We start from the raw sequence: 24,942 nt of genomic DNA, 5'->3' as shown, positions 1-24,942 counted from the left end.
CTGATCAATATCCAACAGTTTTCAGGGAAATTGCCTTCCAAAATCTGTCTTCAGTTTTGTTGGCATCACTATTTCTGCTGAAGCTCCCTTGCAGCGCTGCCATATGTTTCTAATACTGTGCTAGTCTGGGCATATATATGGTAGAAATGCCAATATAGCTTTTCCCCCTTTTTCCTCTTACATATTGTTTGGAAACTGAATCCTTTGGTCTGTCTTAGGTGATACTTACCTTACAGGAAAACAGTAATTGTGGAGGTTTATAAGTTGCTGTTAGTTTCTCAGACAAACCTAGTTAGATAGACTTTTCTGTTTTTTAATTAGTTCACAAAAGTAATTACAAATTGTTTCTTGGGAGATAAAATAAATGAAACCAAAATTCCTTAAAACCTAATGCTTCCACTTTGGGTTAATAGTCATTCTCTAGTAATCCCACTGGAACCTAATCCAAATCACACATGCACACCCCTAGTTTGTTTGTTTGTTTGTTTATTTATTTTTAATTCCTGTGTCAAGGGTCTACTTTTCCTGCGATATATTATTTCAGTTGTGCCACATTGGCATTTATATTGTTTTTATACTTTCTGTAATAATTCTTCTAAAGCTTTTATTAAAACTATCTTCTTAAATCTTCTTCCATTTTACAACCTCTCTTTTTGGTTTCAGAGACGACCACCAGATAATTCTTTTTATGTTCGAACATGTAACAAGAATCCAAAGAAAACAAAATGGTGGTATCATGGTAAGCAGTTTTATTTTAGAATGATACTTTTTAGCATTTTGGTTTGAAGGACTATATATCTGTTTGCTTTGGGAAAAGAAGGGAATATATAACTGATGTATTTTTGTAATATGGAGAAGAGTCTTTAAAATATTAAGCCATTAAATGGAGACATTGGACTAGATTTTTAATGGGGCACATAAAATCATAGCTACCATACAAGTAAAATCTAAAATTGCTTTAACATTCTGAAACGCTACCATTTTATTACTAAAACAGGGTCCTTAATAATCTTCAGATGAAATTGGAATTAGTTATTGGGAAACCTATTACTTAAAATAGAAGTTTTGATGTCTTTTGAAATTACTTAGTTCTGGTATTGTGCTTAGTGGCAGGAGAGGGTTCACATTGTGAGAGATGACCCATTTAAATAAAGAAAGCTCTTCTTGTTCTAATAGTTAGTCCTCAAAAATTTGTGGTTCTCCTGATTGTAGCTATATGAATACAAGTACTCTCACTGATTTTGTTTTATTGGTTTTGTTGGGAGAGTGCTAATAGCTTTATAATTGAAAACTGCAAGCATCTTTTCTAAACTGACCTCACTGCTTCCCTAAAGAGGTGTATTTGAAATGCAAAACAAAATTTTATATTCCTCAATGTACTTTTTGAAGTACGTGAACAAAGCCACCCCCTGTGATTTTTTTGTATCCATAAAAGCATTTCCTTTATTTTTCTTTTTTTAAATGTTAGCCTAATATGGCCTTTCCCCCTTACCTTTCTATCCATTGTGAAACTTGTTAACTGAGTTAACTTGAGGCATTTAAAAACTTTTTAAATTATAAGAGTTCTGTCAGGTGTTGATAAGTGATGATTAGAATCAATACAATAGCACTATGCTAGCAGTTACAGGTTAGAAAACACAGTGAAAGAATGCCATTCTTGAGAGCCAACGAAAAGATAAATATTCCAGCTAATGTTAATGACAACTATAGATGACCTAGAAGAAAAAAATGACAAAACTTGTAATAGCTATGAAAAAATAGATTTATATATAAGATCTGAATATATAGTAAATTGTCACAAAACCAATGAGGAGAAAAATTACTTACTAATTTTTCTGTTACCTGTTAGGAAGTTGGTAATCATTTTGAGAAAGAAAAATTTACATTTTACTTCATATGTAAATTATTTCCTGTGGGTTAAGTATTTTTTTAAGACAACTAGAGAAAAAAAATTTTTTTTTTTTTAAGCTGAGTATCAACTCAGAGTAAGGATTTCTGAGGTTAAAAGGAATCACAAAGAAATTAAATAGTTATATGAAAATTTAAACCTTTTAGAAAAACCTCAAAGCACAGTCAACATAAGGTTTAAAAATGTGAAAAACAATTATAGCTTATTAAAAATAAAGACGATTTATGAAAAGTGCTTAACATAATACAATTAATTAAAAGTATAGGCCAAAAAGTTTGCAGTAATTACAGATTTAGTATTTTGAAACTATTACAGAATTGGCAGAGTTGAGTAAAATGAGTGCAGTGCTAGAAAAGAGTAAAGGATAGAATAAAATAGTACTTTCATATTTGCTGATGTTATAGCAAGTGCAGCAATATTTAACAAGCTTAAAATTTAAGATCAAGCCTTTTGTCTTAGTTACCAAACTTCTGAGAATCCATCCTAAGAAAATCATCTTTATAACAAGACATGTTTTATACATGGAATGTTCAGTGGAGCATTATAATATACTCTGTTTCTTCTCCCCCGTGTGCTATTTTCCTGGAATGAATCCTCCACGGGCACACACAAAAGCACCCTGCCTCAAAGAATCCTTCCCCTACAACACACCCTCTTGGGAACTCTTTCACCAAAGTCTTGCTGATTACTTTCTCTTTTAAGGAATCTAATAAACTTTATTACTGTGCCTAGAATGCTGGTTTTGTTTAGTTTTTAAGAGGTCCCCAGATAATTCTGATGGAGCTTGTCACTTGAGAACTACTGTTTCAGGGATTCTGAGATATAAAAAGACAAGTTTCCATATAAAATGAATTAATAATCAGACTTAAAGGAATTGTTTCTGAGCACTGAAGGTCTACTAAAACACTTAACAAGACTCTACTTTAAGAAAACGGCCCTTTACTTCAATTTACATTGCTGGCTTCTCATTCTTTTTCATCTTCTTGCCTTTTGGGACCGAAAACCAAACTGCCTCTTTGCTCTGTACCTTTACAAGGAGTCCTTCTTGGGGGGGGGGGGCGGGGGGAACCTTGAGTGTCACAGACCCTTTGGTCTTAGCATAGAAAGTTCCCAGATTCATAAAAAGTTAAGATTAGTCAATCAAGAATATTGACAAACACAACTAAATCAAACGTTTTTTAAAGTGTCAAAGTTCTAAAGACAGTATAGTCATTCTATTTCAGACACAACTTCACTAATAATAGAAAAATCCCCCATTGTCTCTTCCATAGTGTTTTTAAACCACTTGAGTTTTCTAATAAAACTTAAGAAGAAATTGTCTTAGAGTAATGAACTTTAAAAATACATATATTTTGGAAGTATGACCTTCTTTACCATTCTATCCTGCCCCAATGTTAGACAGTATATTCCTGTTTTTTCCCCTTCCTTCCTCCCTGGTAGGGACATTTCAGAAAGATTACAATCTTTCAGGCCCTCTAATGCTGCCTTATATAGTTGAAAGGATTTATGAGAAGTCCTTTATCTAAGAATATTTCCAGAATTTCTCATTACATGCTTTTGAATAAGAAATGGAGAAAGGTCACATAGTGAAACTAGAAATATAAAATAAATTCTTCAAAATAAAATACACTTCAAATGTTATTTTTCATCGTAGTTTTTATCTGTTAACCAAGAAATTTATACTTTCACGACTAAAGTAAAAAGTCTTTTAATAGTTTAAACTATTAAATTCTCCACCTTAGCAAAGAAATACCAAGAAAAGAGAGGCCTTTCAAACTAAATTTAGTCTAGGGTTTGTGTAGGAATTCATTTCATCAATAAACAGATTAAAAGTGTCACCCCCCCACCCCCCCACCCCCAAATACAAATTACCATCTTTAAAAGGACTGGATTCTATTTCAGCTGAACTTTTAGTTCAGGTTCTGGTCCCAGGTACAGATACATTTTTTTTCATTTGCAGGTAATTGTGTTTAAAAACATCCTCAGTTTATTGACCAACAGTGACAGTTCTTATCTCAATATGTTTTCTGCTCATGCTTGAACCCTGACTATCTGAATCGTTCCCCTCCCCTCCCAGAATCTCTCTTTAAATCAACAGTTTGCTCCATGAGTGACCCTCATATGAAATCAAGGACAGGTAATACTAGTTATACTTTGAGATCATAGAGCAACTGCTCTTTCATAAAGGGGAGTGGGTGTAGACAATCTTCTTTGAATTTTTCCTTCACCTTTAAAAAACTAAAGCATTTCAGCTGTGTAGCATATATTGTCTTCGCCTTTATACATTTCAGAGTGAGTTAAAAGCAATGTGAAAAATAGCTCACCTTGGCCTTATAGTTGAATTTGGAAAATCTTAGCATTCATGGCTCACTCATAAAGCAGAACATGTCAACTCTGTTTTTGAGCTTTCCAGATGTCAGCCTATGTTTTTCTGTTTAACTGCTTTAGTTCCAAAAAGATCTTCATTGATTAATCATGTTCTCCTTATAACACCAAATTACCAAGAAATATGGACTCTTGTTATTTATTAGTATCATCTAACTCTGAAAGGATTATAAGGTCAAATCAGAGTCCTGATGTGACCTGCAGACCTAAACAAAAATATCAGAGACTGAACAAAGTCTTGCATGGAATTGGATGAACTTACTGAAACACTTAACATTTCAGTTTTTAGAAGCCAAGCAGAATTGTAGGCCTCAGGTACAAGCTCCATAGTCCTATATGATGCTAACCAACATACTTGGGTCAGAGTGTTTGTCAGTATTTGTAATCAAAGAGGCAAGAAAGGTTTGGGTTTAGATTCGTAATAATCTGTGTGCTTCAGAGGGGGCTTCCTGGATGCAGGATGGATGCACTATTAATGAAAAACAGTAATTTGGCAATTCCTGGTTTTAGAAGGGTAGGATTCCGCTGATACACCAAAATTGAGCTGCCAAATACCAGTGTTGAGTTCTTGGGAAAAAAGCCTCTTTCAATTTAAACTATCTTCCACATTGTTAGTATATCTTGAAAATGTAGGCCAGTCACTGCTACCCTACTGTTACTTGTCGTATCATAGCTTACTCATTTCTTTTTGCATTTCTTTTGAGCTTCTTCTCTAGCTCCTATTAAAGTGTAAAAAGTTACTGATAATGTGAATACATATTCCTTATTGTTACTTGAAGTTTGCTATCAACCTGTTTTCCAGAATAGTTTTATAGTTTCTATTTTTTTTATAGTTTTAGTTTATAGTTTTTTTTTTTATAGTTTCTATTCACTGAAGGATTAAGGTCATATCTGCAATGCAAACATTCTGTGTTGAAAATTTAGCCAGGGGTCCATATGCTTTGAAAAATCAATTAAACAGAATAGGGTTAAGAAAATAAATGAATAAAGGGAAGTAACCAAAGTAAGTATTTGAATAGACAACTCATTTCAGCATACAAAGGGGCTGAGGAATTTACCTATAATTCAGGGCTAGAATGGTCTGTAGAAAACAAATGTATACAGTTTAGTACACGAATGAATGATTGAGCCTCAAAGTTCAAAATCATAAAATAGACATAATTCTTCTTGAAAAAGATAAAAAGTATCTTTTAATGGGATCATAAAAATATTTCAATAAGATAATAGAATCCATTAATAAAATGATCCATCTATTTCCTGGGATCCAAATTGAACATAAACAACTTAGTTTCATAAATGATTGCTTTCCACAGATGGCAGTACTGATCTGGTTCCTGAAGCATTTTCCTTAAGGTGATAGAGAATTGAGCAGTAAAGCTTAAGACTAATTGAGTATTGGCTTCAGAAAACTAGGCTTACAGGAAATAGATTGGCATGATGTTTAGATGTTATGTCCAATAAACTGTTGAGTTTGTAAATTTGGGGAGGAATAGAGGAATATCTCTCTCTTTTTTTTTTTTTTTTTACAAAACTATAGACTACATTCTGGTTCCTTTCAGCTGGAACATTTCCTGTACAATTCTAAGGATTATAAGGTGATAGGAACGTAAAATCATCTCAGACTAGTATTCACAAACTTTCTTCCTGTCTTATAGCTGTCCATAGAATACCTATGTCCATAGAATACCACAACTATGTTAGTTGTGAACGTTTTTATATTATCACTACCTTTTAGAATTACAGAATCACTTTCTAAATTCCTAAGTCCAAATTTTACTCAGTCTAACAGACTTTTCCCTTTATTTCCTTCTGGATAACAATTCTGTTGTCTTCTGTGAAATCTTCTTAAGTTGGTTCATCAAAAGAAAACTTTAATTCCCTAAACTGTGGAGAGACAAACTTACATGTAAAGATTTATTTTTGCCTTTCTTGGAAGTGGGATTCCACTTCATATCTACTGACTTATTGCTGTGTTCCTTTTCTTCTAGTCTTTAGTCTCTGGGAATATCCAGGGAGGTAGTTTCCAATATAATGTGATGGTTGTGATGTCCATTAAAATGTGATGGTTCTCATACTCTGGGGAAAACTAAATGACCTTCTTCTATAATACAGTTCTCTCTCACTCATATTTCCCAGAAGTCCAGTGAAGTTAACCATGGTAGATGTCATCTCTTTGGAACTGGTTATTTGTATATTACATTCGAGGGTATACTTTTAATAAGGGCTTCTACATTTTCAGAAAAAAATTAAATGGTTAATCTGAGATTCTTTTTTTCAGACCTTCATATTGCTACATATACTTTAGCCAAGAGGTTAGATATATTGTGTTCTTTGATCATGTTTTTGGTTTTTTTTTCTAAGATTTTATTTATTTATTTGACAGAGACACAGTGAGAGAGGGAACAGAAGCAGGGGGAGTGGGAGAGGGAGAAGCAGGCTTCCCGCTGAGCAGGGAGACTAATACGGGGCTCGATCCCAGGACCCTGGGATCATGACCTGAGCCAAAGGCAGATGCTTAACGACTGAGCCACCCAGGCGCCCTGATCACGTTTTATAGATTTATATTTGTTTTGATCCAAGATGGGTTTACTCTAAAAACTTTTTTTTGTAAGCCATCTTGGTATTCAATAATCTTTTTTTCATCTATCTAGGAAACTTCCTTTTGCTAACAAATGAGTTTTTTGCTTCTTAGTGATGCCCTTTTTATTTGGGTGAGAGTTAGCCATGGCTTTAGCTCATACTCGTCTCCATACTTAAGTATTTGCTCATAGATTCTTTGATTACTTACAACCATGACGGATTTGTAATGTGTAAGTCCGTGTGTCCCTGTGGGTCCAGCTATCAGATAATAGAACTCCATTTTCAAAATTCACTTAGTAAGTTTATTTCTCTAAAGATAGAGTGTTCAAGGCAGGGAGTATTAGTCCTATATATATATATATATATATATATATATATATATAATTTTTTTTTTTTTTTAACATCTAATCCAAGGTAGGGATTGAGCTAGGGAGAATAGCTTTATATGGATTTCTTAATCATTTTGGTGGATTGTGGAACATTCTACAACAACCTACTATACTGGAAAACTTCCAGAATGAACATCCTGATGTAGATACATTTATGTTATCATCTATCAAAGATGATATATCTTTGGAGATAAAAGCTTATTATTGGTGGTTAATTAGGTACATGATGTTCAAGTTGAATTTTGTCTCACTTTTCTTATTGTATACATTGTCATGTGGTAGAATACTTAAGGTTTGACCTGTTAGGTAGAATTTAGTGCCATCTCTTAGCTTAGAGGTCTAAGTGTGATTAGTTTTAGTTTTTTCAAGGACCCTAGGGTTATAAATTACTCTATTGGAAGAGTGATGTTTTAAGGAACCTCTTTACATTCTTGTTTGTTCTGCATCCATGACATCCATATCTCCTCTTTATTCCAAGTTCCACAGTAATTTAAGAAACGGATACTTTCATGTGGCACTTAGAAGCTGTAGACTATCTGCTTATTTTCTTCTTAAAGATATTCTTTCTTTAAAGAATTCTAATGATTTAGATAAAGATAAGATTTATTTTTAAAAATCTAGTATATTTCACCCTTTAGATTTCCATTAAAATATAGAGTGATGGGGGGCGCCTGGTGGCTCAGTCATTAAGTGTCTGCCTTTGGCTCAGGTCGTGATCCCAGGGTCCTAGGATTGAGCCCCGCATTGGGCTCCCTGCTCGGCGAGAGGCCTGCTTCTCCCTCTCCCACCCCTTCTGCTTGTGTTACCTCTCTCGCTGTGTGTCTCTCTGTCAAATAAATAAATCTTTAAAAAAAAAAAAAGAGTGATGGAATATTCTCCGAGTTTGCCCAGCGCAGAAATCAGATTTATTGGTTTTTAGTTCTCACTGAGTCATTGGAAATGGGGATTTTTATTAACAGTGTATCAATCCTAACATGGGATAGTTTGTAAAATATTTTGGCCAGTTTTTCAGCAACGCTGTCTTTGAGAGCCTTCACAACTCTTGGGTAGTTGCCACTAGTCTTGCTTCTTTCTAAAGCTGCTTTCTGAAGAGTAACCAGTCCTCAAAATAAATCCTTCAGATATGTCTTGTGAAATAATTTTGTAAAATAAGTTATGAACTCCACAATTATATATCTTACATAATGTGTTAAGGCTACCAGAAGGCATTACTAAATCTGTGGGTTTTTTTTTAATGGCCTCATTTGTGTATGTATCTATATTTGCTGAAAAATGTATTTTTAAATGTATTTTCTAAAGAGAAATTAACATTAAGTATGTATTAATTGATTTGGTAATTGTACCTCATTTGTGAAATTATTTCCTTTATAGACTAAAGACACAACTTGCATTATCCTGTGTTAAATACCATGACATTGTTGGTCAGGAGTTTACTTCCTGTCTCGTTACAACTTAAAATTGTTGCCCATAAAAGAACTCTTCAAGACTGATAAATCCTGAATATGTGCTAACATATATCAATTTAATATTAAATAGAACTAACACACTGATGCATCATTTAAGATTTGTGTGAACTATATCTGTGAAAGTATAGAACGTGATTTGTTTGTCACTATGTAATTGAACACAAACTGGACTTTTTATTTGCAAGGATTGGGGAGGCAAGTCAGACATGTAAACCATGTTCTTCTTGAAATTATTTCTGTGTTAGACTAACGTGTGGGTTTTACTTATGCATGCTTGACTTTTTTAATTATCTTTTTTCTCCTTTTCTTAAAGATGATACTTGTTGATGCCACTGTTATCATCCTCCTAGCAGAAGATAGTCCTACTGAGAAAATGAGCACTTTGATCATTCAGTCTTTGAACTTTAACCTTTGACTGGAAGTGACCTATAGGCAATGAAGACTACTTCCTTTTACTGCATTTTTACTCGTGTGCATTCTGGGCGCATGTTGATCGCTGGTTCAGTCCAGGCAACTGACATGCTTTTATTAGTCATACAGTATTAATGCAGGTGTCAGGAAATGTCAATATAATTCCATTTTTTATTTTTATTTTTTTAAGCTTTTGGAAAAGTTCCAGGTCCTCATGTATTGTGCAATAACAATGACTTCCTTGGCGGTTTTGGGACGTTCATTGCCGGCAATGGACGTTTAATAGGAAAAATTTTCATTAATTCCTGCCACCCAATAATTAATGCATGATAGGGCCTATGAAATGAATTTATTGGTTATAGTGGGATTATAAATAAAGTGAGGGATCCAACATTACTTTGAAAGTCACCCCAACTGTTTATATTTGGGTTCTATGCACTGTGATCCTAAGGTTAACAGCATGAATTAACATGCGTCTTTAAAGGACTATAATGAAAGATCATTGCGTATTTATTGAATTGTTTATATCTGCTGTCAAATTGTTTTGACATGGAAGGTTTTCAAGTAACATTGGCAGAGAGGTACAATATTGTTATCCCTATGGTGAAAATAAATTCATTTGTTGTATATAGTTCCTCAATCTCTGAAGTAAAGGTATGAGTAATCTAGGGTATGAATGGTTGAATCAAGGCTTGATTTTGGAAGTAAGAACAATGGCAGTGATGATGAAACTGCTGCAGTCCTTAATCGGGGCTTGTTTGTACAGTAACGATATTTCCAAGTAGATTACACTCTGTTACTTCCTGCTAGCCATCAGCATGAGCCCTACTGCCTAAACACTATTTCATTTATTTATGTTTGGAAAATCCATAAAGAGTTTTCGTTTGCAATTTTGTTTCTTTTGTTATGTTTTAAGTCAAGTTTGAATGTTACAGTACTTCAATTGAAAAGCTTTTGTCAAGTTTTTTCTTGTAATTTTTTCTTTACTTGTAAGTATCATTTTGTCCTTTAATCCTGTACCCTAAAATAAGAAATACATTTTTGACAGAGGCTTAATGTTTTAACAAAAGAGTGTGGACATTTTTATTTTAAAATTTAGGCAAAAGTACACTATAGAATGGTATGTTTTCTTATTTGTCTCACACAACCGTACAGTTTTTCCTGGAGGGATTTGTTTTATTTTGTTTTCTTGTTGTTTGAAAGACTTTGCTTACAGCTAGGTAAAATTTTTCTATAGAAAAAAATTGTTGAAACGTCCAATTCTCAGTACCATGTAAGTTAATGATACTGCAACTAGGTTCTCTTTTTAAAAAGCAATTATGTATTTTATAAATTACCTTTTCACATATGCAAAAATCTGTTTCTACTACAATGTTATTTTTACTAATGCCTCTTGTTGCACTCTTTTTGACATATCCTGCAGTGAATAAATATATGAATCAATTTGGGCTTAAAAATAAAAGCCAGTTGGCTGAAAGCTTTGAAGTATGTACCCCAGCAAAACATCCAATCAATAATTGGCAAGGAATATTTTCAAAATTGTTTTTAATCTCTGTATAGATGACATTTTGTAGCTTTGTACATGTTGTTAATTAAGGGCATATAATTTTACACTCTAAAAGTATAATTGCTGAACTCAGGGGTGGGTAGACTTCAAAAATATGTCTGCTGTAGAAATAACTTGAAAAAAAAAATTAAAACTATGGCCAGCCACCAAATTGTGGACACTGTTTATACTATAGTTAGCAACTACACTTTTTAAAATTAAACACATTTTTGTTCTTTCTTGACTAGATACACATAAGTTCTCATAATAGTCTCTATCAGTCTGATCATTTGGCCTGTTTAAGACAGAAAGTGTTTTTTGGAATGCTTTGAGCTACTCTTAGTTTTTAACTGCTTTTTAATATGAAAATTGCAGCAGCAAATTATATATTTTTCATATTTTACACAACTGCTCTAAACTACTGATTGACTTGATCATTTTCCGGGGTGGGGGTGGGGGATCTTTCTCCGTACTGCTGGTCCTCTTACTAAAATTCTTTTATAAAGAAATGACCTGTGACATTTATTCGCCAAAGGAATTAATATACCAGGTCAAAGATTAACAATGCTGTCCTGTAGATTAATAGGTCTTATATAGCCTCAGTTGAGTTTTTTAAAATAAAAGAAGCAGTATTTTAACATACCTCTTTCTCTGCATAGAGATACCATAAAATAAAAAGAAGTAGAGGAAAGTAAAGGAAACCAAATAATTTCAGTACATTTTATTAAAGAGAAGATAAGATGAAATACCAACCATTCAGAATTTGCAGTAAGATAACACCTTATTCATTACAATACTCCCTTGAACTTAGGAATTATTGGAAACTCCTTTGCACTTAGATTTAATTAAGTTAATTTTAAATGTAAGTTACATTATTAAAAGACATAAGCCGTTTACCTAAGTCATTGCTCTAGAGAGGGCATTTAATGACTTTGTAATAATAAAAAGAATATTTCTCTGTATTGTGTTGTTGAACGACAACCAGAATACCAAGAAAATGTACATAGGATTATGCTACTTCCCTCTTCCCTTGCTCTATGGGGCACAATCTGCTGCATAGGCCTGCAGAATTATACTTTCATATTTAGACAATGTGTACTCTATTTATTTATTTATTTATTTATTTATTTTAAGGCCATTCTTCTGGTTTGCCAAATTCTGTTAAGACAGTGATACATTCATTTCCTTATTTTGCATGCTTAGATCATGAACTTGGTGCCCTTCAAAAAAATACTTTACATCAAGTAGGTATTAATGCCATAGATTTTAAAGAGAGAAATGGTTTTCAGTTTTTTTAAGATAAATTTTTTAAAATAAATTTTATGGCTGTTCTCTTAAGGAATTTAATATTCACCTCTAAAGGATTTAACTTGTAGTGGATGAATTCCTCCTTTTAGCTAGCAAGGAAATAAAGCTTTTTTTAATCCCCAAAAGAAAATGCTAAAAATTAGCTTTTATATACAGTTCATCTGGAGAAAGATCTTAATCCTTATTGTTTTGACTAGGTATATAAATATTTGGTATAAAGTAACTAGGGTAGTTTATTAGTTTTTCCCTTCTGAAATTTTCAATATATGCACATATATATCATTAGATTCCTGTGGTGAATAATAATTTCTTCAGATTCTTAAACAGGTATCTAGTGACTGCTTAATTATTTCCAGATTGCATCAAAGATGAACTGACAAATAATGGAAATGAGTAGTGATATGCAAATGGTATGTAACCACATATTACTTGTTTCGGTAATTACTTGATCGGTAATCAAGTCTCATTTTTTAAAAAGCCTATTGTTTTTGAGAATTGAGATATTTAAAACTTGTTAAAGCTTCTTCCTAAAGATAGAAGAGAAGAGGAGGTACTGTGTGTTCAGAATTTTTTTAAATAAAGAATTCAGTGTCACTAGTTCTAATCCTTTACGGTTACTGCTGCTTATATTTCTTGATCTCACTTTTATTTAGTTTCCTGTATATATTTTGGCTGAATGCTTAGGATTTATTAAGTGTATATAAATTGGTTTTCAAAAAGAACTGAGGCTTTCCCATATCTTTTCTGAGGATTCACTGTTACAAAATCAGCTACTGCATGATTCTGTGTTAATGCTAGTGCCTTTGCATGATTAAGATCTGTGAAGGTGTCTCTTAATCTGCACCCCTTGGTCCTAATCTTCTTTGCAGTCTTTTGTTTGTTTTTCTCTCTCTTTCATTTTTCTTTCTTCCTTTCTCTTCAAAGATGTCCGTCCAATATGTCAGTCTTCAGCAGTTTCCCTAAGTTTTCCTCTCTCCTTCCTTTCCTCCTTCCCTCCCTTCCTCCCTTTCTTCCCCTTTCCTTTTCTTGAGGTTAGGGAATCCAGAGAAGGAAGATTACTGAAATTACATCAGAAATTTTTCTTAAAGAAAAAGACTCCTTTCTACAAATAAAATACATAGAATTTCTGATGCCTTATTTCGGTTCATCAGTATGTGGCTAAATGTGTTGAATAATTGACTACTTGATAAATGAGCTGTTAACTAAGTAATTTAGTTCTTAAATACTAATATCGAGGGAGTTTTGTTTACTTTTTGGATGGTGACTCTCCCAAAGCCTAATTATTGCCCAGATGTATTAAATTATTTGTTTTGGTAAAAGTGTTTTTCCATTTAAGGTTTCTAAGCCATTTTGAGATTTGGAACTTTCTTTCTTTTTTTTTTTTTTTTCCCAAATGTGTGGGAGATTTTTGTTTTCTTAGCATAAACTACATTAAAGACAGGCTTGTATGCATCATTCCAGAGGCCCATGGAGTCTAAATATGTACTTCAAACTTAGATCTTTATCCTTAAAGTTGAAGTTCTTCTTATGGTCCTGTAAATGAGGCGTTTATTGTGATTTTAATTCTCAAATGTTACTGGGATTTACATTTAGGGATGAATCTCCAGAACGGTTACATGAATGTCTTTTTTTATGAAAATTTTTTAATAAAACAATATAATATCTGAAGACATTTTGAATATGTGGAAGGAATGCCTGAATAGAAGCTGGTATATTTTAACATGCCTAAAGAATTGTAATTGAGCAAGTTGAGTGCAGTTGACAGGGAAAAAGAGAAACAGTTTCTTGATGCATACATTGTCAGGGTTTTGTGAAAAGTTTGCTTCTGCAGTAATTCTAAGCTGCTTTCTCAAAGGCAAAGCATGGTTCTGGGCTTTGGCTTGTTAGGTGTGACATCACTTGTCAAATTTCACGGTAAATGGAAAGGTTGAATAATCCCACCTCTCTAATTTTAAAGCCTGAAACAAGTCGAGTAAGGAATGTGGTAGATTGACAGACACTGTGAAAATAAATGCAAGTCTTTTCATAGTTAACCACAGATTATTGACATAAATATTGATTATCAGGCTCAGGGTAAAATAATTATTCAAAAAGATTATTATGTCAGTTATCTAGTAGCCAAGAAGTCCATGTTCAAGTTAAAATGGGTTTGTTGTTTTTAGTTGGTACCATTTTTCTCTCAATATTCAGAAATACAGATTGTGCATTTTATTAATAGGAATGGAAGCTCATGCTTCAGGGTTTGAATAGGGTGGATGTATATATATTTTATAAATTCAAGTTGTAAAATATGTAAAGCTACTGCTTTTTGAATAGAATATAAATGTTAAGACATAAATCTATATATTATATATTTTTAAATACATGTATCAAACTTTTGTTAGTTGAATATAAATTACATTGTGTGCTTTATGGAATTCAGTAACTTTTAATAATAAAGCAGTTGTCATTGATTTATTTTATGTAGACTTGAATATTAAATTGGATAGATATTAAATCTCTTTGTAGTTTATAATAATATAAAGATTTACTTATGTAGTAGTTTCTCTTTACAAAGCACTGTGATCTTCCAAGGATTATGGAAACAGTAAAATGCCCATTTCCAAAAATAAGTGCAACAGAATGAAGATAGTCACTAAAGCACTTACTCATTTAACAGATCATGTTTACTTAGTAGTGTAGCCCAGTGTATTTTAGTGGTTCTTCATGCTTTATTTAAAGAAGTCCTGATTAAAAGATGGGTGTTTTCAGAAAAGGTGGAAATTGAGACTCAGGCCCTTGCTTAGGGTTACCATGAGTCTGGTGTTGCTGAACTTTAAGTTGTATGATTCATAAGGATATCCTGCAGAGAACTTTGGGATTCTTTCTTGAATATACACACAGATCAACTAACTTACTTAGATGAGTGGCTCCTGAAGCTATGAGAAGAGAAAAGGAGATAAGCAGAAGAAGGGATATCTCTCTGCATCTCTGTTATTCATGGCAGGAAGAAATTTAATATGCTCTGCTGATATTCTAGGTTTTCTATTCATGGGGGATCTGCCTGCCCCAGGAGCACCTTACTCCTCATTGGGGTAGCTGTTCTACCATAAAACTGCCTTATCTCTACATGCTATTTCTGCAGCCCTCAACAATAGATGAGTAGCTGGTTAGATAAATGCAAGATCCATCTTCCTTTGTGCTTTGATGGCACTCTCTCCCTTTATTATAATCGTTAAAATAATTTCTACCTCTCATAGAAGGTTTAAGCCACTGTGGATAAATGATTCTGTTGAAATTCCTATATTCCTTGGTACTTTTCACTCTTAACATATGGCAAAATTAAACATGAACTGAATTGAAGTCAAATGACACAACTAAGGGTTTTCTATGCTTGGATAATATGGGCCAAGGCCACAGTGGTTCTATATCTGTCCTGCTGAGAATTCCTGTCAATAAATATTTTAAATTGCTTATGAGGTTTCTTTTTAATGTTTGCTTAAGGCAAAATATATGAGTGGGAGTACCTGTGTGCTCTTTCCAGTTCAGTGGAGTATGGAAATGTTTTAATAATGAAGTTGAAATAAGAAACTAAGGTAGAAATTATCTTCTCATATAGGTACTTGGCCTTCAAGGACCTATTGTGGGTAGATAAAACTCATCAGGCAAGAACCTAATAAGGATGGCTATAACCTGCAGAAAAGGTATCCAACTTAACATTAAAATTTTTATGTCCCGTCTCACACCCCCCAAAACATACTTCTCTTTCCTGTCACGGTGGCATTTCTTTTTCTTTTCTTTTCTTTTCTTTTTTTTTCTTTTCTCTTTTCTTTTCTTTTCTTTTTTTTTCTTTTCTCTCTCTCTTTCTTTCTTTCTTTCTTTTTCTTTCTTTCCTCTCTCTCTTTCCTTTTCTTTCTTTTCTTAAGATTTTATTTATTTGAGAGAGAGACACAGTGAGAGAGGGAATACAAGCAGGGAGAGTGGGAGAGGGAGAAGCAGGCTCCCAGCCGAGCAGGGAGCCCGATGGGCTCAATCCCAGGACCCTGGGATCACGACCTGAGCTGAAGGCAGATGCTTAACTGACTGAGCCACCCAGGTGCCCCCACGATGGCATTTCCATTCAACCTAGTTATCCAAATGAAGAATTGCCACTACTTACTAGTCCTCTCTGACATTTTTCATGATTAATCTCTGTTGAGCCTATCTTAAAAACATATGTATCTGAAATTTCTCCCTTCCCTCCAGTGCCATTGCCATGATCCTGGTGTTCCCAGGCTGCTCTTCAGCCATCCACACACCTTGTTCCATAAATGGTAGCAAAACAAGACTACCTGTACTTGGTTAACATTCTTCCACGTTCCTAGAATGTTCATCTGCTTTTTTTCCAGTTCAAATTAGTTACAAGGGCATCTTTGTCCTTCTTCCCTTCCCACCCATTACCAGCTTTCTGTCCTGGATTCTTTAACAGAAGAGACAGCGTCTCAGTGGTGCTTGTGTCCCCAGCATGTAACACACAGTACCTATCCTATAAGCTTTTAATAAATGTTTTGTTAAATTAATTTGATTGTACTTGTATTTTTATACTAACTTTTCCAAAGAAACTTACTCAGGTGCTAGCAGGTTTGAAACCTACATCTAAACCACCATCTGTATGAAGTGTCACAGCAGAACGCCCTACCCTTCCTACCCCAGAAAGTCTGAAAAAAATTACTTTGAAGTAAATCATTAACCATTCTTCACTGGTTTTATTTTAAAAAAAAGTTCTCATATTTTTTGCTGTATCGCTGAGGTAAATTAGTTACCTAGAATATATTTACAATTTAAGAATATAATTGTTCTAGGGGCGCCTGGGTGGCTCAGTTGTTGAGCGTCTGCCTTCGGCTCAGGTCATGATCTCAGGGTCCTGGGATCGATCCCCGCATGGGGTTCCCTGCTCCGCAGGAAGCCTGCTTCTCCCTCTCCCACTCGCCCTGCTTGTGTTCCCTCTCTTGCTATGTCTCTGTCAAATAAAATCTTTAAAAATATATATATAATTGTTCTAGGCTAAATATATCTGAGGCGACCTGAGATCATAAAGGTAAAAGTCATACTCATTAAGGTTAAAAACGGCATTGAGCAAGTACTTAGTACTTTCTGTGGTAAGGAGGATGACAGATAAAAGAAAGCACATATCTTCAAAGGGCCTACATTATAGGCGGGATAAGAAAGAAAAACAATACAACATCAAAAGTGATGAGTCCTAAAAGGTGCAGACAAATAGCAGTTTTTGGTAATCACAGAAATGAGTTGACTGCAAGAGGAACTGTAATGGCTTGAAAATTACAAACGCTGTAGGTGAGTTCTCGGCAAGTACCATGGTCCCAAGTATAGAAGCTGGGACAGGATTTGGATGAACGCTGACCTAGATGATGTTGTGGCTGGTTTAGAGTAAGGCAGTGGGGGAGCAGCAGCCAATGACCAGATGATGTGTAGGGCCTCGTGAATGAGAGTAAGGTTGAAATTAGTCTTTCCGTTTGCACTAAACAGAGAGCTGAGGCTAGCACTCCGATCCTTTCGTCCCTAGGGCATTCATTTATCAATTGAGAGGAGATTATAAAGCTGAGCCACTGTGTCAGCAATATGACAGGGAATGTTGCCCAGAAAACAAAACAAGGAGTCTGACCCACTACACCAACATCCTACCCATCAGAACTAATTTAAAGCCAGAAATCAGCAGAGCATCCCCAGAGTAAAGGTCACCTGAGGAAACAATCCTGATTGAGATTTTCATCTTGGAGTGGTTCAGGGAATGTCACACTCCAAACTTGGATTGAGGTGAGTTCTCTGGCAGTGTCCTCAGAAGGTGGCCAGGAGCAGATAGAAGTTTGAAGTCCTAGGAAGAGAATAGCTTCCTCCACATATTATCCTTACAAGTGATTTATTTTAATACAGTGACCAATACACAAAGGTTATCCCTTCTAGGAAACAAGGCACTATGAAACAGACCTAGAAAGCATTGGATGTGTGGGGTGGGGGGGGTGACAGGATCCATACAGTTTACTGCTCTGCCTACCATATACTATACCATACCATATTGGGAGCTTCTGAAGAACAAGGAACTGTCTTGTTCATCTTTATACTCATTCAAACATTGAGCATCTGCTGTATCCCAAGGAGCTTATGATCTGGTAGGGAAGACAAGTGGGTAATTAAAATAATGTGCCAGTTGGTGTGATAGGCTAATCAGAGTGTTGAATGAGCATCAAGGTGAGAACAGTCAAAGCTGTCTTAAGTCCAGGTGAGAATTCCAGGGGAAGTGGTGAGTATTTGCCAGGCAAAAGTGGGAGACTGAAGATGAGGGCATCTGAGATAAAGCACACGGCAAGTGCACAGGGTGAGAGAACAGTGTTTGGAGCATTGAATTTGGATGAGGGAATAGTAAAAATGAGATCAAACTAGAGCTAGAATTCAAAAGACCGAATTAATGGAGTTTTGGTTTTATCTCATGGTCTCAGAGAGGGACTGATGAATTCAGATTTGCACTTAAGAAAAATACCTTGGCTGTAATTCTGGAGAGTGAGCTTGAAGGGTCACAAAACTGGAAGGGAAAAAATAAGAGACCATCATCAGTACCAGACAAATGATGATGACTTGAATTTATTATAAAGTATTGGCATAAAGATAGACATATCAGTGGAACAGAAGGGAGAGTCCAGAAATTGGTTTATAAAAATATACCAAGGTACTTGCCGGGGGGCGGGGGGATAACAGTCTATTCAAAATATTTGAAAAGCTATTTGTAAGAAAAAAAATAAAAAATCTTCTGTACAAAAATTAGCCCAAAATGAATCATACACTCAAAGAGTAAAACTATGAAACTTCTTCAGGAAAACAGAAGCTCTGAGATCTTGGATTTGGCAATGATTTCTTAGCTATGAACCAAATTACTAAAAACAGTTGATAAATTGGACTCAACAAAATTTAAAAATGTAGCTTTTCAGAAGACATTGAAACAGCAAAACAATGTATTTGCAAAATATATACATGATAAAGGACTTATATTTAGATTTTTTTTTTTAAGTCTTAGGATAAATAACATGAAGCAAACAACCCAATTTAAAAATGGGCAAAGTTTGTGAATTTTTTTTTACTTGAACTAAACTGAAGGAAATATGGCAAATAAGTAGATGAAAAGCTGCTGAGTTTCATTAGTCATTAGGGGAATACAGATTAAAAGCATAAGATAACCACTGCACACTTGCTACACTGACCATACCAAGTTTTGGCAAGGATGTGGAGTAATGGGAACTTTCCTACTCTACTGATGGCAATGTGGAATTGTGTAACCACTTTGGAAAACCATTTGGTAGCTTTTTAAAAAGTTAAACATAGGGGCCCCTAGGTGGCTCAGTTGGTTGAGTGTCCGACTCTTCATCTCAGCTCAGGTCTTGGTCTCAGCATCGTGAGTTCAAGCCCCACATTAAACATGTACCTACTATACAGATCAGCCATTTCATTCCCGGGTATTTACCCAAGAGAAAAGAAAGTATATGTCCACACAAAGACTTGTACAGAAGGGTTTGTATCAAGTTTGCAAAATACCCAAACTGGAAACATTTGTCCGTCAGTAGGTAAATGGGTAGCCAAAGTGGGATATCTATATATCAGAATACTATTCAGCAATAAAAAAGGAATAAAACATGGATAAATTTCTACTATGCTGGGTGAAAATGCCCACGCAAAAAGTGTACTGTGATTTTATTTAAAATTCTAGAAAACGCAAATTTATGTATAGTGACAAAAATCAGAGAAGTGTTTGCCTGAAGATGTGGGGTGGTGGGAAAAACCTTTTGGAGGAGATGGATACTTGATTATCTTGGTTTCACAGGTATATATATATATGTCAAAACTCATTAAATTGCACACTTTAAGTATTAATAGTTTACTGAACATTATATCTCAAGTGGAATTAGGAGGTTTTAAGCAGTAAGGACAAAGGATGGCAATGGCCTGAAGTGGAGTATAAGAAAATGGACAACTCAACCATAATCAATTTGCCCAAAATTAGAGCTTAGAAGTGATGGAGCAGGAATTTAAGTCTGAGTCTGACTGACTTCGAAATCCATGCTCTAAGTCAATATGCTTATACTTAACATGACCCCCATATTTCTGGCTTAGAAAACTGAGTAGAGGCTGACGACTTTCACCAAAACGAGGGGCAGATTTGGGGAGGAAATGTGTTCGTACTTCCTCATAACACCAAGTATAGTAGCTTATATAGTCAATTGGTGAGTGGAGATGTAAGCTGAAGTTTTTAGGTGGCAATGATAAACAGAGTGATATAATTTTACTTAGTTCATGAGCTTATTGCCTATTGATCAACAGTTGAAAAGGAATTTAATATTTTCTAGTCTAATAACCTAACCAATGAATTAGTTATTTCTTAACATCTTTGAAGTGATCACCCCTGACCGCCTTCACTGATGGGAATTAATTCAGAAAATTCCTGCACTTTTGAATAAATCTTATTAGGAAGTTATTTCTTTCAGACTGAAATCTGCTACATACTATCTATCCTGGATTAAAGAGTGTCCCCTCAAAAGATAACTCTGAAGTCCTAACTGCCAGTATCTCCGAATGTGACCATATTTGGAAACGGAATTGTCGAAGATGTGATTAGGTAAGGTGAGGTCATACTGGAGGAGGGTGGACCTTAATTCAATATGAGTGATGTTGTACAAATTGGAGAAGACACAGAGACACAGGCACTTAAGGGGAGAATGCCATATGGCAATGCTGTAATGCATCTACAAGCCAAGGAACGCCAAGGATTGCTGGGAACCTCCGGGAGCTGGAGGAGGCAGAGGATTCTTCTCTAGAGCCTCTGGAAAGCATGATCCTGCTGATACCTGATCTTGGACTTCTCGCTCCAGAACTGTGAGAGAATAAATGTCTGTTGTTTTAAGCCATTCAGTTTGTGGTACTTTGCTACAGCAGCTCTGGGAAACTAATCACACACTTTCCATCTTTTCTTTCCCCTGATTCTACCTTCTGGAGACACATGGAATAAGTCCTGGTCTCTTCAGATACTTCCAGATGTTTTGAGAACATATTTTTTTTTTCCAGGAAGATATCTCCCTTGCTGGTTTTTTTTACATGATACATTTTCTTTATTTCTTTTTTTAAAGATTACTTTAGAGAGAGAGCACAAGTTGGCAGGGGGGGACAGAGGGAAAGAGAGAGGGGCCGCAGGGCTCAATCTGAGGACCCCAAGATCATGACCTGAGCAAAAACCAAGAGCTGGATGCTTAACTGACTGAGCTACCCAGGCGGCCCCACAGGATACGTTTTCAAATTCTTCCATTATTATTTGTAGGGTCAAGATTTTCAAAGATGCTTTAAAGTGTGGTCACCAGAACTAATCTTAGTACAAATAGTTTGATCTACAAAACAGGATGGAATTTGCTCTCTGGTTCAGGTCAGGGGTTTTCAAGCTCTTTCTCAGAGCTCTAGGAATTTCTTGGACGTACTTCAGGGCACACTTAAATATATCTCACATAAACTCTGCATAAAATTGCCTTAGGAGAAGGGGTGTGCTGTTTAGAACAAGTTTGGAAAACAGTGGTTTAGATGATACTTTTAATAAAGTCTAAGATTGAATCCACTTTTTTGGCAGCCAAAGCCCATGATTTTTTATCAGTAAAAGGTGTATCTGTCACTTTTATATCTGTGTAGGGTTGGTTTTTTTTGTTTTTGTTTTGTGTTTTGTGAGGAGATGGGGTCCCATGTAAAGTACGTTACTTATTCCCATAAGATTTTATTTGTTTAGTTCTGCCATTCTGTTGAGAATTGTGGTGTGTGGTTTTTTTTTTATTCCATCATGTGCCATACTCTCTCTTCCTCCTCTTCAGTACCACCTCTAAAAATTTCTATACCTTTTCAGTATTTAAAAAAGCAAATAAGGACATGAATCTACAGCATACTATTTAGTGTCTGCAGCGCAGTGTGTTATTTAACCCCCCCCCTTTTTTTTAAGGTTTTATTTACTTATTTGTCAGAGAGAAAGAGAAAGCACAAGCAGGGAGAGGGAGAAGCAGGCTTGCCACTGACATGGGACTTGATCCCAGGACCCTGGGATCTCAAGTGACCACAAAGTGGTTGTGGCTGCTGTGGGAGTGCACATCTCCCTTCATGAAATAACCTGCTGGTCAGCTTCAAGTAGTGCAGTTGGCTGGTTGGTATCCTCCAACTGTAGCCCTTCAGGATCTGTCTCAGATTTAGAGCCTAAATCACACTTTTCCCAAGCAGTCCCCAGCCAATAACATGGCCTGGCCATTACTGCTGAATGTGGGACTTCTTTAATAGGTAATCCTTGCTCTAAATCTTCCCATTAGATCAATGAGACCTTGTCATTTCTGCATCTCGTCTGACGCTCTGCCTACCCACACCTGCTTCCTCCCCTCTTTCCCTTCATAGGTTTCAGATCTGCATCATAGTTTGGTTTTCATAGCCCAATCCTTCTTCTTCTTTTTTTTTTTTTTAAAGTAAACTCTACACCCAACATGGAGCTCAAATTCACGACCCCAAGATTGACCTAACAACTGAGCCAGTCAGGCACCCCAGCCCGATCCTTTTTTTATCTTTCACAAACATTATGCACACCCTTCCCCACAAGAAACCTTGTGCCCTTCTAAAACTAGTGTCTGCTCTCTGGACCACCTGAATCAACACAGTTGGCACCGAGTGTGTCACGAAGAAGGTGACTTCTTTGTAATAAGAAGTCTTATCTTCTTGATTGATAAGATGGAGTTTTGAGACCCAATTCCCTAACAATGAGGACCCTATCCCAGGTGGCATTTGGGGCATTGATAGGCCCTGCCACAGGTGTTCCATGGCCTAGTTGCTAAAACTTCCACAAGTGGTGATTTGGAAGAATGTTCCACTGGAGGGGACCACCTTGTACAGTATAATGGTTAAAGCTGAAAAATATGGGGGAACAATGAATACAAGGACAATGAAATTGCCTGGTTATTAATAAACTGTATTATCTTAGTTTTGGGCTACTTGGGCCAGCCACCCTAACAAAATCCTATAGATAGTGGCTACAACAGCAGCACTCACAGCACTCAGAGAGATAGTGCACTCTTCTTATAAGGGCATAAATCCCTTCATGAGGGCCCCACTCTCATGATCTCATCTAAACCTAATCATCTCTCAAAGGCTCCATCTCCAAATACCATCACATGGGGGTTAGGGCTTCAGCATATGAATTGGGAGGGGGCAAGATGCACAATTCAGTCCATAGCATCTATAGAGGGAAATTCGAAGTTGAGGGCAGATAATTGAAAACTGATTCTGAACACCAGAGGGCCTCTTCGGTAACTGCCAAAAAAGCTCTTAATCTCCTGCAGGAGGAGAACAGGAAAAGCTCAAGACCAAAGTCTGCATTCATTTATTTATTTATTTATTTTAAGATTTTATTTATTTAGGGATGCCTGGGTGGCTCATTAAGTTAAGCATCTGCCTTTGGCTGGGGTGCTGGGATCGAGCCCCATGTTGGGCTCCCCACTCAGTGGGGGGTCTGCTTCTCCCTCTGCCTGCCGCTCCCCCTGCTTGTGCTCTCTCTCTCTCTGACAAATAAATCTTTAAAAAGTATATGTTTTATTTATTTTTTTGAGAGCGAGATCACGGGCGGGGGAAGGAGTAGAAGGAGAAGCATACTCCCTGCTGAGGAGGGAGCTCGATGCCGGATTTGATCCCAGGAACCTGGGATCATGACCTGAGCCAAAGTCAGATGCTTAACCCACTGAGCCCTCCAGGTGCCCCCAAAGTCTTCATTTAAAAGAAGCTTGATGGTGGAGTCGGTGGAGTGTGGGAGTGTGGGATGCTTGATTTCGGAATTGTAAGTTTGAGCCCCATGTTGGGTGCAGAGATTACTTAAAATTTAAGAATAAATCAAGAAATAAAAAGAGCCTTGAGCTTCAAAGATATTTGGATGCTCAGCTGGGGTAAATCTGTTATGAGAACATCGGGGCCCTAATTAGGACAACTTGAGAAAGACCCTGACACATCGGATAGAGAATCTGGGCGGTTGACTCCAAAGATTTTGGCTCTCTGACTCTGTAATTTTAGAGCCCATAGAGATGGCCCACCCTCCAAATTAGAGCTAGGAGACCCTCCTCTGTGAGAAGACCCCCTCAAGGACCCTTCTCAGGATCTGCTCCCAACTCTTCTAGCTGCTAGTAGTGTAAGTTTAAGAAATAATACAATCTATCTGGAATGTGCTGAGTAATAATGGAGGAAAAGAACTGTCCCTTTATTTATTTTATTTTATTCAATTTTATTTTATTTTATGTTTCGGGTTTAGACTTTAGTGATTCATCAGTTATGTACAACAGCTGGTGCTAGTCACAGGAGAACTATCCCTTTTTTTAAATTTAATTTTTTTCCAGTGTTATTGAGAGACAATTGACATATAACGTAAATTTAAGGTGTACAATGTAATGGTTTGATATATTCATATATTGTGAAATGATTACCATGGTAGAGTTAGTTAATATCTCTATCACCTCACATAACTACCATTTCTTTTTTGGTGGTGAGAATATTTGAGATCTAACTCTTAAATCTTTCAAGTATATAATACAGTATTATTAACTATAATCATTAGGTCCTGGTGTACATTAGACCCCAGAACATATTCATCTTGTAACTGGAAGTTTGTACCCTTTGACTAACATCTCCCCATTTGTCCCACCTCCAGCCACTAGTAGCTCCCTGTTTCTATGAGTTTGGCTTTTTTAGATTCCACATATTAGTGATACTATAGAGTATTTATCTCTCTCCAACTTATTTCACTTAGCATCATGTCCTCAAGGGCTGTGCCTATTGTCACAAATCGCAAGATCTCCTTCTCTGCTATGGCTAAAAAATATTCCATTTTATAAATATCACAACTTTTTAATCCATTTTTCTATAGATAATGGACAC

General features: G+C 35.8%; 1 protein-coding gene across 3 annotated transcripts in view; it reads left to right on the top strand.

Moving 5' to 3' along the window:
- Positions 1-20,908, top strand: part of UBE2W (ubiquitin conjugating enzyme E2 W) — an 81,588-nt gene extending 60,680 nt beyond the window's left edge. For 2 of the 3 annotated variants that reach the window (XM_035727147.1, XM_027608828.2), the window contains exons 5-6: positions 664-739; positions 9,043-15,859. In XM_035727147.1, coding sequence (XP_035583040.1) covers positions 664-739; positions 9,043-9,144 — 178 coding nt within the window. In that variant the 3' untranslated portion in view covers positions 9,145-15,859. Of the gene's footprint in view, positions 1-663; positions 740-9,042; positions 15,860-20,501 lie in introns of those variants that run through there. The other variant, XR_004820016.1, reaches the window with a different exon arrangement.
- Positions 20,909-24,942: the final 4,034 nt, after the last annotated feature.

Source organism: Zalophus californianus, chromosome 4 (assembly GCF_009762305.2).
Source record: "Zalophus californianus isolate mZalCal1 chromosome 4, mZalCal1.pri.v2, whole genome shotgun sequence".
Taxonomy (NCBI): Eukaryota; Metazoa; Chordata; class Mammalia; order Carnivora; family Otariidae; genus Zalophus; species Zalophus californianus.
This window is presented reverse-complemented; position numbering and strand designations above follow the sequence as displayed.